A 15,522-nucleotide genomic window follows, 5' to 3' on the forward strand; every position below is an offset into this window, starting at 1 on the left:
AGGAAACATGACGTTTGCCCTAAACAGGAATGAGAGGAACTGATATGAGATACCTCATCCACATAAGTGTGGGTTCTTCTGAGATAACAAGGGTGATAGAGAATATGAAAATATTTCAAGGATTTTAAGTTTCACATGCCCACCAACAGCCTGGAATTTGAAGATACAGTATCTCAAGCAGAGCTCAGATTCATAAAGCTCTTCTATTTTAGGTTTTCCTGATAGGTTTTGTGGGGGACATTATAGGGGCATGAAGAGTAAGCTTTACTATTTGTAAATGGGGAGTTTCATCAGATGATCTTAACTTTCTCCTGTAGTCTGGGAAGGCTGTGGTATGCAGCACAATTTGTATTTGAACATGTCCACACAGATCTGGGTGGTTCTGACATTACAGACCCAGAGGCTCCGCCATAATCCAGATTTCCTTCTGGTGATAATGCAAACACCAAAAATATGGCCACCTGTATTAGTTTCCTAGGGCTGTTATAACAAACTACCATAAACTCGGTGGCCTAAAACAACAGAAGTTTATTCCCTCACAGCTTTGGAAACGAGACATCGGAAATCAAGGTGCCAGTAGGGTTACACTCCCTCTGAGGGCTCTAAAGGAGAATCCTTCCTTGGCTCTTCCAGCTTCTTACTGACTTCAGGCGCTCCTTGGCTTATGATTGCATATTTTAAACCTCTGCCTCTGCCTTCTCCTCTTCTCCTGCCTCTCTACTGCATGTCTTTTTTAAGGACAGCAGTCATTGGATTTAGGGCCCACATGGATAATCCAGGATAATTTCATCTTGAGATCCCCAATTACAACTACAAAGATTCTTTTACCAAATAAAATCACACTCATAGGTTTGGAGGATTAAGACTTGGATATATATCTTTGGGGGCTGGCCACCATTCAACCCCACTACACCATCCCACTCAGAAAATATGGGAAAGACAAGGCATTTCTGCTTTCATTGTACATAGAAGTTGTAGCTATAAATAAATACAGAACAACAGCAGCAATACTAGCATGTCGAGATGAAAAGTATCATCCAGGGAAAGATTTTTAAGCTAAGTCAATGACACAAGTTTGAGATCTCTAGTGAATGCCACCTTTCCCCCTCAGACAGTCTTGGAACTTTAAGGCCTAAGTCCTTTTTGAATATTCTATTTTACGGACCTTCAAGACTGAAGTTAATTCTGTGGTCAGAATCCAGAGAAGCTGCTGATTTGGTATCAGGTAGCTTTAAGAAAATGAAAGGTGAACCAGAAAGCCCAAAAGAAATGTCTTTGGCTGCTTGGTAACCAGGACTATTGTAGGTAGTTCTGTTGTTTGAGCCTAAGGTGGAAGTCTGCAGGAGCTAAGAGATGGAGTAAGATATGACTGCAAAACCCATGTCTTTGTTAAATCACAGAATTTCAAGACTGGTCATCTTAGTTGACCATCAGATTCAGTGATGATTTATCTGTACAACAATCTGCCAAGAAGTTTTCTGATCCATATTTGGATATCTGGTGCCTCTTCTTTTATCCAGCACTGTTAGCAGCTTCTTCTATTTTAACATGAATTTTACCTTCTGTTTAATAGACAAATTGGTCCTCGTCTTCCTGTATAAAGGACCAAAATGCTCCTAATGGCTTAGTTCCTCTCTTCAAAAATGTTGAAACTTACCCTTTGCCACATATATCTGAGAGTCATGAGTCACTGTTGTAAGAAGGGCATAAACTGTCTAATCTTTGAGCTCAACTTGGCCATGGTTAGAATGTACAGTTCAGGGGCAGCTGGATAGCAAACCAAGAACAAAGAAGCTGAGAATTAGATGGGAAACTGAGGACATTTGTGGCATTTCCTACTCTGGGGATTTCAGTAGGGTACTATTTCAGCCCCTGTGGGACAGGGCGGGAAATAAACTTTGAAAGGAAGAGCTGAGGGCATAAGGCAAAGCTTGAATCCTTCTAGGGATTCCATTAGAAATAAATCAAGGATGAAGAGAAGTAGGAGCAGCCCTTAGGAACAGGGGCCAGCAAGAATAATTGAGGAAGTAGGTCCTAAAGAACTTTAGAGTCAGGCTGGAACCAATATCTGAAGAGCTGACTGGTCCTGGAAGGATCATTGATCAGAAAGCTACAACTAAATAAAAGGAAGGGCATGGAGTGAAAGAAAGGAGTGCCAAAACAAGGAGAAGTAGATGGGGTTCGGGAAGGCTCAAGATCTAGGGAGGCTGGGAAGTGAACCAGGAACTAGGCAAAAGAACAGTCAGAGGCAAGATTGGCATGACTCAAGCCTGGCACTCCTAGGAGAGGGATGTGCCCCAGCTGTTCAGCTCTTTATCCAGGGATTCCTGGGTACAGGGCAGCAGACCCTTGCAGATACCAGCCCCTTATGTCTATCAATGGCTACAGGTGGGCTTTCCTGGGCTAGATCTCTCTGGGGTTGAGCAGCTGGTCAAGGCCTACCATAACAATCTTTCAGTATGATTTTCAATCCCAAAAAGGGTGGGGGGTAAGGACTTAATAGTTCAAAAAGTGAAAAGGAATTAAGAAAGGGGCTCAGGAATCTATCTTTAGGACAAATTAAATTTTGGTAAATTTTAATGCAGTTTTTTTTTTCATTTATATTGCAATCTGATAATTGCTTCTCAAACATTTATTGACTTTAGAGAATATGGCGTGAACCTATTTTAATTACTTCTCTAAGTCTCCTGCTACTATTCAAATTAATTGTCTTTAAATAGCCTGGTCACGAGACATAAACAAGTGCACTGGAGAAACAAGCAGAGATGGAATGTCCACTTTTTATGTCCAGGACTTCTGTACTGCTGTAACCCAGTGAAGAGACACTCCACATCTGAGCTTCCATGCTGCCACTTGTTAGCTGAGTGACCTTGGGAAAGTTACTTAACTTTCCTGAGTCTCAATTTCTTTCTTTCTTTTTTTTTCTTAAGATTTATTTATTTGAGAGAGAGAGCATGTGTGCACATGTGCATGCACAGGGGGAAGGGCAGAGGGAGAAGGAGAGAATGCTCAAGCCGACTCCCTGCTAGCACGGAGTCCTAAGCAGGGCTGGATCCCAGGACGCTGAGATCATGACCTGAGCCAAAATCAAGATCAGCTGCTTAGCCACCTGAGTCACCCACTGAGCCTCAATCTCTTCATCTGATATTTGGGATAAAAAATACCCATGCCCTAGACTTCTTGGGAGGATTATAAGTAACGTATGTGAAATTTCCATCATAGTGCCAAGAATGGGGACAGGGCAGCTATCGTTACCAACAAACTGTGTTCAGCAGACATGTCCACTGTTGATAAGAAAGCATAAATTCAGAATTACTTGGGACTAAAGAAGGGAGGAGGGTGAGCTTCGGCTAATTTCTGGCTATTGTCTGGCTAATTTCTCAGCAGCTTTGACTTAAAGTCTTTCTTTATTTTTCAGGCAAGTCTTTCTGCTCTGAGTAAGCTTATATTTCCCATTTACCTTGAAGCTATGGTGACCTCCTACCACAGATGTTGGTTAATTCTCAAATGAAATGCCATCTTTCCCTTAATAAAGAGGCTCAACATTCTCTAAAGTAATTTTCCAGTCCTCCTCAGGTGTTTTGTTGGCGACTTGCATCTTCACTCACTGGCAGATTATACTGGGCTCCAAGGCAGAGGTCAATGATTTTTCCAGAGCTGTATTTAGATGGGAAGGGAAACCACAATTTGAACAGGAGAACTTATAGAACCTTTAGAATTTCTGGTAGTTTTCTTTCATTGTTGGTTTTGCTCACTGAGAGCTGAGTATACTGTAGGTTCAGACTTCATAGCACATTTTAATATCTACAGACCTATGGAGGTGTGCAAAGCTCTCCCCAGGAATGGAAAGACCTCACAGACTGCTCCTTATTTGGGAAGAAAATATGTGGTAAATAGTGTGCTAAGGCTTATGAAGTAGTGTAACTCTCACTCTGTGCAAACACAAAGCCTCTGAGTTTCAACCTCATGGGATTCTGACATCAGCTCTTACTTCCCTTATGGGTAACCAGAAGTTGTAAAGTCAAGACCAGTGTTTAACATCTCAAGTAACTAGAGAAATAATAGCTCAAACTCAAAATGTTATTGTTGGTTAGGATTGATATTTTTGATTAGTGAGGCTGTAGATCTAACTTTATTTGACACTGCCTAAGCAAGCATTTTTTACAATTTTAGTTGAACACCCAGGAGATTCCTTTCAAACTTTGCAAAGGAGAGACTGCAAACACACACAAAAAGTGCAGGGTGATTTTTTAATATTTACTTAGGCGTATCATTCTGTCAAATGGATTTCTATAGGGTTGACATTTATGTTTTCCACATCCCTTCTGGTATTTTCAGACTTTTTTTTTTTAGCTACCCCGAGGTGATCCTTAACATGGAGCTGTCATTCCAGAGTCTTTTCTCAAAATATTTTGGATAAAATGCTGCTTGTTTTCCCAGAGCGATTAAAGTGAATGCTCTTACTATTTTTTTCAATAAACATAATAAAATATAATCTAAGGATAGCTCACAGGCCGGGAAAGCTGTTTGTCCACCAGCAACCTTTTCTCATTGTTCTGCCTCTTCTAGCTGGGCTGGATATTCATCCTGGCTCCTGATATCCTTGAAGAGGGATTTTTGGGGATGCTTAAAGCATGGCTCTGCCACTCAGAAGCTGTCTTTCATCTCTCTGGGTCTCTGGAGTCTTTCTATAGTGGTCATGTGTTATGGAAACAGTTCTGCACTGGAACAGGAGACTGGAGGCTTAGATAGTGACTACTTTGTTAGGTAACAAAGGTTTCTGTGTGGGCTGCAGTGTCTGCCTCCGTTTAAATGGTGTGCTGGATACTGTGATCTCTAGGTTTCATTCTAACGCTAAGATTTTGTGATGTTGTCTTCTGATCCCTGGCATAGGTATTCCTCTAGTCCTGGTGACACAGTGGTGAATCACACATCATTTATGGATCCTTCATTTCTGGGGGCAAAGATGGGTACTTAAACAAGGAAAAACTGAGACAAGAGTGGTAAGCGCTATGAAGAAAATGACTGTGCTTGTTATCTCATACTGAATGAATCTGCCCACAGTCCCATCTGTTCAGAGTACAGCAGGAGGAAGTGAATCCAGGGATGGGGTGGGAAGCAAAGAAGAATGAAGTGTTAAGGTCAAAGGGACCAGGTCTTTTATCATGGGCCTGGCCAGGTCACCCACTGGCACTGTGGCCACAGAGCTGTCTAATCAGGGACCTGTGAGTTACACTTCTTTCCTCTGCTCCCAACAGGAATGCAGTTCATTGCTCAGCACCATTGATTCTGTCTTAATTCTTTGCCTTGTCAATAATGATTCTCTCTCTCCCCCTCACTACCAGAGGCTCAGTTCAGATAGTTTCTCTTTTGTAAGCCATACCAACTTCTATTTACCAAGAATTTTAATTCTTTAATTTTCATCAAGAGTTTAAATTCACATTTTTTGGTTTCTCCAACCCCAGAGTCTTCAGTTTTGTTTACTTTGGGGTCAAATTCCCCTAAGTGGTACCAACTTGCACCAATCCTTATGATACTTAAACTTGATCACCACAATAGCCTGCTAATGGTATCACTCTTTTTATCTTGCCCTCCTCTAATCTTTTCTCCAATACAACCAAAAAACAGGTTTTGGAATTGAAATACTAAATGGCATTTTATATTTTAAAATTCGCATCTCTCATAATTTTCAGGATAAAATAAGAAATCCTTAGAGTAGCAACATGCTATGTATTTGGCAAGCTTCATCCACATCTACATTCACCTGTGTTCCACTCATTTACCTAATGTTCCAGGTACATCAAACTACAGGTAATTCTCTGAACACGCATCCATGCTTTTTCTCAGACTCTTGTCTATACCTGGAGTACTCTATCTCTTCCTCTCTGCATCTGGAACTTCAAAGCTTTCCTTAAGATCCAGCATCTGTGGGTGCCTGGGTGGCTCAGTTGGTTAAGCGACTGCCTTCAGCTCAGGTCATGATCCTGGAGTCCCGGGATCGAGTCCCACATCGGGCTCCCTGCTCAGCGGGGAGTCTGCTTCTCCTTCTGACCCTCCCCCCTCTCATGCTCTCTCTCTCCCTCATTCTCTCTCTCAAATAAATAAATAAATAAAATCTTTAAAAAAAAAAGATCCAGCACCTGTTACACATCTGTACCCAAGAATTACTCTGTTGCCACTACATTCCGATGCTTTCACTCTCCAGTGTCTGTTAAATTAACTACTCCCCTTTCTGAATTCCTGTGGCATTTTTTTATGTACCTATAGGTGTTGTAAATAATTTATGTACCTCTTCCTCCCCTATCAGAGATTTAAATGCAGGGATGTGTTTTGTTCATCTCAGAATCTTCACTATGTGCTATACAAAAGACACAATGACATGACTTGTTTATTAAATGAAATGAAAAATCCCAAGTTGATTGTAGCTGCTTTTCTGTTTAGAAATAAGGGGGTCTGGGACCTAAGGTCTTATGCACTCATGAGGACATGGACTGCTTACTGCCATTTTGTAGGACTCTACAAATTTCTTAGGACTCTCACTTTGTAGACTGGTCTCTGATGTTGGTTCTATCATGGATTCCTTATAAAACAACTACAGAAGCCACTTCCATGTCTCACTTCTGATATTAAGGTAGTCCTCAGGCCATGGGCAATGACCACTGAGGCCCAAGCAATTTTGTGGGCAAAGCACTGGGAAGGGAACTGCCAAGACACAGGGAAATAGCCCCCAGACAAACCACAGGCTAAGCTGAGGAGTTCTGCAGTACGTAGGCTGAGGTCAGAACAGAATAATGAAGAAATCATTCAAGCAGGACAGGAGAATCCTGCTGCTCTAGTGGCAGAGAGGCTAGATATAGAACCACAAAAGCCAGTGGGAAGGATCTAGCACGGCATGCTAAGACGTTTACACATCTCCAAGAGACAATGGGAGGCCAGGGGAAGTTTTTTAAGAAGAGACATAAAATAATTTATGATAGAATTTGGACTTCAGACTCAGTGTCTAGCTGTACATTTAGGGTCTACAGAGAGAAGAAACCTGGAGGTTTGAAAGATAGCACTGTAGGAAAGGCATGAAAGTCTACAAGTCCAGGGCATAGGATGAGGGTGAGGAAATGGAGGTGGGGGTGGGCATAACAGGAGGTATGCCTTGAAACAGAAGTTGGGGTCAGATGCCAAAGGGCTTGTAAGACATGGTAGGTGCCAAAGGAACCAAAGAAGGATTTTAAGCAGGGGAATGAAAGAGGGCAGAGGGAAACTGAATGTGCGGACAGGCTTCTTGCTGAGCTTCAGGGGTCAATAAGAGATAAGAAGAGATCCCTGCCATGGCAAGGTGGTTCATGGAGAAACAGGGAGACAGTCCCACTCCCTTAAGAGAGTTTACTTTGGGTCTATAGTTTATTTCTGGGATCTTGACATCAGTTACTGGATTAGATCCAAATGGGGCTCTATCAAGAATATGTTTAATAAAGTCAAGATGGTTTTTCACCATTATTTCACCCATTCAATTATTAAAAAATAATTGGGGTGGGGCGCCTGGGTGGCTCAGTTGTTAAGCATCTACCTTCAGCTCAGGTCATGATCTCAGGGTCCTGGGATCGAGCCCCGCATTGGGCTCCCTGCTCTGTGGGAAGCCTGCTTCTCCCTCTCCCACTCCCCCTGCTTGTGTTCCCTCTCTTGCTGTGTCTCTCTCTGTCAAATAAATAAATAAAATATTTAAAAATAAAAACAAAAAAACCTTAGGATCATCCCTGATTCTCTCTTTAAAAAAAAAAAATTGGGGTGCCTGGGATGCCCAGTCGGTTAAGTGTCTGACTCTTGATTTCAGCTCAGGTCATGATCTCAGGGTCATGATATTGAGCCCCTTATTGGCTCCATGCTGAGCGTGAAACCTGCTTAAGATTCTCTCTCTCTCCCCCTCTCCCCTTCTCCCTCTGCAGCTCCCCTCCCCACATGTACACGTGTGTGCACGTCCTCTTCTCTCTCTCAAAAAAAAAAACAAACCCATGTTACTTCTGAACAGGGTTGTTAATTGCAGGTTGTCTGCTTTAGCTGGTTTAAGCAGAAGGCGTCTAGAGTCTGTAATACCTTACAAAGTATCTTGGAATGTCTGGAACCAGGCTTGCTTGTTACAGAGAGACCATGGCAGTTTATAAGAAAGAGGATTTGAGACAGATGATATGCGACTGATGATACTTTCTTCTTTCAGAAGTCAGTCCAGATTCTAGTTCAATAGCTGGAGAAAATAATGGGCAGAACTTATGATGGCACATTCACCCCTGATTCAGATACAAACACAATATAACTACATGTTTACTTGAAGGAACTACTTTTCAAAGGGAAAAATAAAAGACAAATAGAGATTACACATCACATAGAACAGATATAACATGAAGCAATCTTTTAAGTGGGTCACATGGAAATCCTATTCCATGCCCACAAAAGCAGAGCTTCCCTGGGCTCATGTTATTATTATTATTTAAATTAGTTTTATTGAGAAATAAGTTATATGCAAGAAAATTCACCAATTTTAAGTGTGCAATTTGATAAGCTTTGACAAATCACTAGAATTGTAACCAACATGATATAAAACAGTCCATCCCTCCATAAATTCTCCCATACCCCTTTGAAGTCAATCCCTTCCCCTGCAATGTAGGCCCTGGGCTATACTGATCTTCTGTCTCATTAATTTTGATTTTCTAGAAAAAGAAATGATACAATATGTAGTCTTTTGTGGCTGGCATCTTTTATTTAGTACAATGTTTCTTAACTTTTAAAATTATCGCCCTTTTATAAAGAGCCTTTTTAGCCATTTGTTCCTTAATTGTTTCTCCCCTCCTTATGAAATTTTAATACCATAGATATACTCTATGCCTGTTTATGTACTTATGTATGTTTATGCTTTATACATAGAAAGGTTTTTTTCACACCTCAAAAATACACTTTTGAGAATATGATTTACATGTATGCAAGTATAATGCTTTTGTGATTCATCAGTGATTCATTTTTGTTGCTGGGTAATTTTGATTATATGAAGAGACATTCATGAAGTGAGTAAAACTAATTGCAAATGTGTTACAAAGGCACTAAGAGTATAATTCAACTACTGTTTTTCCTCAAATTTGATCCTCAGTTTCCCTGTTGTCAGTAAACAGATCTCTAATCACACAATTGTTCCAGATAGAAATCTAGGAGTGATTGAGATACTTTCTTTCCCTTTGTTTCCCCATATACAATCCATTAAATTCTATCAATTTCACCACTAGATTCTTTCTTTTTTTTTTTTTTAAAGATTTTACTTATTAGATAGAGAGGGAGCATGAGAGGGGTGGTTGAGGGGGGCAGAGGAATAAGCAGACTCCCCACACTGAACATGGAGCCCGATTTGGGGCTCGATCCCAAGGCGCTGAGATCATGACCCCAGCTGAATGAAATGAGATGCTCAGCCGAATGAGCCTCCCAGGTGCCCCACCTCTAGATTATTTCCTGAATCTGGTCTCAAGGGATCAGATTTTGCTACCAGAACATTCTAGACATGGAAGGATTTTTTTAATCTTAAAAGAAATGGGAAGCCACTGAAGAGATTTAAATAAGACAATGAAAGGACTTGATCAGTGTAATTAAAAGATTACTAAATCTTTCACTTAATAAATAATAAATTAGAACGTGGATAATGAGTTAGAAGGGACCAAGACTATTTAGGGAAAGGATCTTTCCAGAGGAAAAATGATAGTGGTTCTTTTACACATTTGAGGGTGTGGGAATGGGAGAATTGGGTGATATGCTGCATTTTCAGTGGGGCCCATGAAAACTTAGCCAAGGTCTCACTGCTAGATGATAACAAAACTATGACAAGAAATTCACATATATACTCCTTTTGATTGTTGTTGCTTTGACTTAGCTAATTTTCTTTGGCCAAACTAATCAGTATCCTAAATGAATTATGTATCTTCTTAAATCTTTTGCTGATGAGTTCAAAGGAATTAGAGAATTAGAATCATACTTAAAGAAAACATTTTGTGTACTTAACACATGCACTCAACTTCCCTTCCATGTTGTAATTTTTTCCCCCACTGGCTGCTGCAGTACTAGTATCCATGAATCAGCTTCAGATGGTCTGCAATCTAGTTTTATGCAAACTTTTTTTTTTTAAAGAATTTATTTATTTATTTGAGGGAGAGAGCACCCTGGGACCATGACCTGAGCTGAAGGCAGTCCCACTCAGCCACCCAGGCGTCCCTATGCAAACTGTTTTGACTATGTACACACAGGCACACACAGACGTCTTTGGGGGCCTCTTGATGAGGTCTTTAACCTATTAATGCTTCAGAATCAATGACTTACTATGTTTTCAGTCTCGAGTATACAGATATGCATATGACATAGTCTTTATTCTTAAGGTAAAGTTTACATCATATAAACAGATAAATGACAAAATCACATTGCTAGTGCTAAGGAGGAGAGAAGAACAAAGTTCTGGAAGTTTGTCAGTTATATTGGTGTTTCCTCTCTTCCAGGTGACTTCTGAAGTATGGCTCACCACAACATTTCTTCCTGCAGCCCTATATTGACACCCCATTTAACCAGGCTCTACTTCCTAGTACTCATTGGAGGGCTGGCAGGCATCATCTCCATTCTGTTCCTGCTGGTGAACATGAACACCCGATCTGTAACTACCACAGCAGTTGTTAATCTGGTGGTGGTCCACAGTGTTTTTCTGCTGACAGTGCCTTTTCGCTTGACATATCTCATCAAGCACACCTGGACATTTGGGTTGAGCTTCTGCAAATTTGTGAGTGCCATGCTACACATCCACATGTACCTCACATTCCTGTTCTACATGGTGATCCTGGTCATTCGGTACCTCATCTTCTTCAAGCGCAAGGACAAAGTAGAATTTTACAGGAAGTTCCATGCTGTGGCTGCCAGTACTGGCATGTGGCTGCTGGTGATTGTGATTGTGGTACCCGTGGTTGCTTCTCAGTATGGAACTCACCAGGTGTACGACGAGCAACACTGTTTTAAATTCCACAAAGAGCTTGATCGTGCATACGTGCGAGTCATCAACTATATGATAGTTACTACTGTCATAGCCACTGCAATGGTCCTCTTAGTCTTCCAGATCTTCATCATTATGTCAATGGTGCGGAAGCTACGCCCCTCCTTACTATCCCACCAGGAGTTCTGGGCCCAGCTGAAAAACCTATTTTTTATCGGAGTTATCCTTATTTGCTTCCTTCCCTACCATTTCTTTAGGATCTACTACTTGTACACGGTGGCACACTCACATGACTGTAACAACACTGTTGCATTTTATAATGAAATCTTCTTGAGTGTAACTGCAATTAGCTGCTTTGATTTGTTGCTCTTTGTTCTTGGAGGAAGCCGTTGTAAGCAAAAGATAATTGACCTATGGAATTGCCTCTTGTGCCGTTAGCCACAAACTACAGTATTCAAAATTCCTTTATACTGGGAGTAAAAATGGGCATAGAGAGGTAGGAAGGGTTATTTCATTACTTGATTAAAAGCATGCCTTAATGCGCCCAAATAAAAGGACTATAAAATGTCAGAGCATTCATTCCGGTCCTTATTTAATCCCTACCACCTCTAAATGATGCCTTTAGAAAGACTAGTGATGTTCAGTCCACCTGGAGTTATAATACTGCATTATTTTCCAATAGAAAAGGTCTACTTGGCCCATCTGGGCACCATGGGCCTACTGGTTTCTGAGCTTCACCAGCTTATTTTAGTTTCATCAGTTTGAAACATGATCTTCTGTAGGCTTTGGATTGGATTCAACCCTCTAGTTCTTTTCATTTCACTTAACCTTAGGTAAATTAACCCTGGCAATGAATCAGCCCCAAAGACACAAACTCTATTGGCTAACCAGATAAGATATCCATTCAACTCCCACCCTGACAAATAGCAGATAAAGGGGGAGAACAGTAAGAAACTTATCTAGATTTATTTATTTATCATAACTTTCATGGGAAGTCACTTATCTAGAAATCAAGAGAAACAGAAGTCCTTGTGACCTTCTGCTATAACAAGGTTATCTAGATTTGTCCTTTGAAAGGTCAAGTTTAAGGACATGGGATCAACATCCTCAATAACTCCAAAAATCATTTAAAAGCTTACTAAACATATAAGGGTGAAACTCTAAGTTAAAGAATATTCCTGACCAATATGCTGCTAAGCATTAAAATGAGTTCCTGAGGGAAGTGATTACATTTTTCCCTTTCTGTTTTTTGAGAAAAATCTCTAGATGTCTTGGCCACAGTTAATTTAGATTTACCTTGGAAACAGAAACTTACACTCTAGTTTCCTTCTCTCCTTAAGGTTATGAGTCTTTAAATAAACGAAAACAATATTCTTAAAAAAAGAACTTTTGAGAAATATATAGAAAAATTAATTTAGACTATGAGATTAGGCTGCTAAGTTGATACATAGGCTTGTGGGCTTTTTCCCTTCTTGCCCATATTTCTACTATTTCCCTCAAAGTTTCATAATTTTGAAACTTTCCAAGGAACTGATCCAGGTTCATATCTAATGCTTCAGAACTAAAGCAATTTATGATAGGAATAGAAGAATAGAATGAATTAAGGTAAAAATTTTTTTCCCAGCAAAATAAAGGATCAGAATTTAAAGACTTATTTTAAATTTGTTATACTCTATGGATCTACAAATTTACCAGATGAATAAGAAATATCCCTGTGAGTTCCTATAATCACTAAAATTACTGAGTCATAGAAGTTAATTTTGAGGAAGAAAAAGCAGCAACATGCTTCACAGACTTGTTTCCAAAATTTTCCTACTTTAAAATTTATGTTCTTGGGTGCCTGGGTGGCTCAGTCGTTAAACGTCTGCCTTCAGCTCAGGTCATGATCCCAGGGTCCTGGGATTGAGTCCCACATCGGGCTCCCTGCTCAGCGGGAAGCCTGCTTCTCCCTCTCCCACTCCCCCTGCTTGTGTTCCTGCTCTCACTGTCTCTCTCTGTCAAATAAATAAATAAAATCTTTAAAAAAATTTATGTTCTTTTTTAAGTTATATTTCCTTTATTTCTTGTCTTCTTTTCCCATTTTTTCTTAGTTTTTTTCTTCTCATTTTGACTTATAACATTTGTAAATTTCTAAGACCCATAGAAGTTTTAAGAAAATTTGTTACATCCATAAATAAGAAAATAGTAAAATATAATAGAAATAGTATAGAATGATATAAATAGTAAAATATTAAAATTTCTAAACATTTATGGAAATTATATCAAATTTCTCTTCTTATATATCTGTGTCTTACTATCATACTATCTGTTAGCTTGTAAATTATATTACAATCTCTTCCAGATTTTAAATTTGTTGAGCTCAGGAGATTATGTTTTTCCCTGTATTATTATATATTATAATAAAGGGCTTATTTCTTTGGATCTATAAGAAATATCATCCAACATACAGAGATGCAGTATTCCCTAGTATAAAATAACTTATTCATTAATATTTAGAATATAATTGGAAATTTTCAATTTGTCTGTTCATTGTCTCTAATTGCTATGAAAATGAATCTCATGCAGGAGTGGGGGCATCACTGGCCTCTCAGGCCATTTTTGGATATCAAAATTATAAGAGTGTACTACCGGCATTTTGTTGTTGGGGCCAGAGACTAGACATTTTGCCTTGCACACAACTCTCTGCATAGTAAATAATTATCAGGTCTTGCTGTATATTTGAATGTTCTTCCAGACATTTATGAAATGAAACATATGCTCATAATAATTAGTCAGGTTTTGTTTAGTTTTCATAAATACATAGTAATTTTTGGTACGGTTTTAATTTTCTGAATTTTCCAGAAATGTAGCTACCATGGATATGGAGGAAAGATTTTTTTTATTATGTTAATGTTAATCACCATACATTACATCATCAGTTTTTGATGTAGTGTTCCATGATGCATTGTTTGCGTATAACACCCAGTGCTCCATGCAGAACATGCTCTCTTTAATACCCATTACCAGGCTAACCCATCCTTCCACCCCCCTCTCCTCCAGAACCCTCAGTTTGTTTTTCAGAGTCCATAGTCTCTCATGGTTCGTCTCCCTGGAGGAAAGACTTTATTCTGTTTTCCTCAGAACTTTACCAAGAGTTGCTCATTCCTTTGGAAAAGCACACTATCAATGTCAATACCATCTGTGGCATTAAAATACAACACAACACACCTGTAAGCAATATTTGTAGCAGTTGTATTCAGGTAGGATACTAGATATAGGTGCCAACATCAGACTGCCTGATTTGTCTCCTTTTGTGATCATCTCTGAGCATTTACACATTAAAATATATTACTTTATTATAAGTAACTTTCTCCTTCATTATTCATTTATGTTACAGTTAGAACATTATATATATATAATACTGTAGGAGGGTTATATTATCTGTAAATTTATTTTAGAATGGTAAAAGAATAATTACCAAATATTTGGGATAGAAAGTAAGGTTTTGGGTCTGCAAGATTTGAGACCAACTGAGCTAGCACAGAATCACTTTATTTTTTTTTAAAAGATTTTATTGAATTATTTGACAAAGACAGACACAGCAAGAGAGGGAATACAAGCAGAGGAAGTGGGAGAGGGAGAAGCAGGCTCCCAGCGGAGCAGGGAGCCAGATTCAGGGCTTGATCCCAGGACCCTGGGATCATGACCTGAGCTGAAGGCAGATGCTTAACAACTGAGCCACCCAGGCACCGCCCAGAATCACTTTAAAGGGGAGATTTACCAATTATGACATTATGAACAGAAAAAAATATTCCTATATTTTGGGAATACTTTTTTTTAGAGAGAGAGAGTGCATGCACACATGTGCATGTGTGTGAGCTGGGGGAGGAGGGGGAGGGGGAGGAAGAGAATCTCAAGCAGGCTCCATGCTGAGCATGGAGCCCCACGTGGGGCTCAATCTCATGACCCTGAGATCACAACCTGAGCCAAATGCTTAACTGACCGTGCCACCCAGGTACGCCTATTCTGGGAATACATAACCTCAGCTTGATTCAATTATAAATTATTTCTTTTGCTTCTGTAGTGATTAAAAGAGTAAACACAACTTTTAAGAAAATAAAACATGTGGGTTTTTTTTGTTTTTTTGATAAGACAAAGGCATTTTCCTGAGCCTCACAACTCTCAAATTGGCTCATGGTCAGTATCTGCCAGATTTTAAACCCAGGGATAATGACATTTTTGGAGGCACAGAAAGAAAGATTGCTTCTGGCACCCATTAAGAAGCTTTCTACTCAGCCTTTGTTCATTTCTTAATTTTCCTCTGAAAGGTTCTTTGAGTTCATTTCTTCCTTAATCTGACATAAATTAGGGAGAAAGAAACTATTTTACCTGTAGGTGAAATGAGCTTTGTGTGGAATGATTCAAGAAGTGGTGAAAATCCCCAAATCCTCCTCTAATCCTCCTCAATGGGGCTGCCATTAAAACTGTATTCCTAGGTTAATAAAGCAGTTTTCGAAGGAGGGCACTGAGCTGAGATGTTCTCAGTC

At 39.6% G+C, this 15,522-nt stretch overlaps 1 protein-coding gene across 2 annotated transcripts in view; it reads left to right on the forward strand.

The window, feature by feature from the left end:
* The window catches only part of GPR141 (G protein-coupled receptor 141), a 37,904-nt gene extending 25,007 nt beyond the window's left edge, over positions 1–12,897 (forward strand). The window contains exons 2-3 of one of the 2 annotated variants that reach the window (XM_027573531.1): positions 4,894–5,003; positions 10,515–12,897. In XM_027573531.1, coding sequence (XP_027429332.1) covers positions 10,529–11,434 — 906 coding nt within the window. In that variant the 5' untranslated portion in view covers positions 4,894–5,003; positions 10,515–10,528 and the 3' untranslated portion in view covers positions 11,435–12,897. The remainder of the gene's footprint in view (positions 1–4,893; positions 5,004–10,514) is intronic. The other variant, XM_027573530.2, reaches the window with a different exon arrangement.
* Positions 12,898–15,522: the final 2,625 nt, after the last annotated feature.

Source organism: Zalophus californianus, chromosome 12 (assembly GCF_009762305.2).
Source record: "Zalophus californianus isolate mZalCal1 chromosome 12, mZalCal1.pri.v2, whole genome shotgun sequence".
NCBI lineage: Eukaryota > Metazoa > Chordata > Mammalia > Carnivora > Otariidae > Zalophus > Zalophus californianus.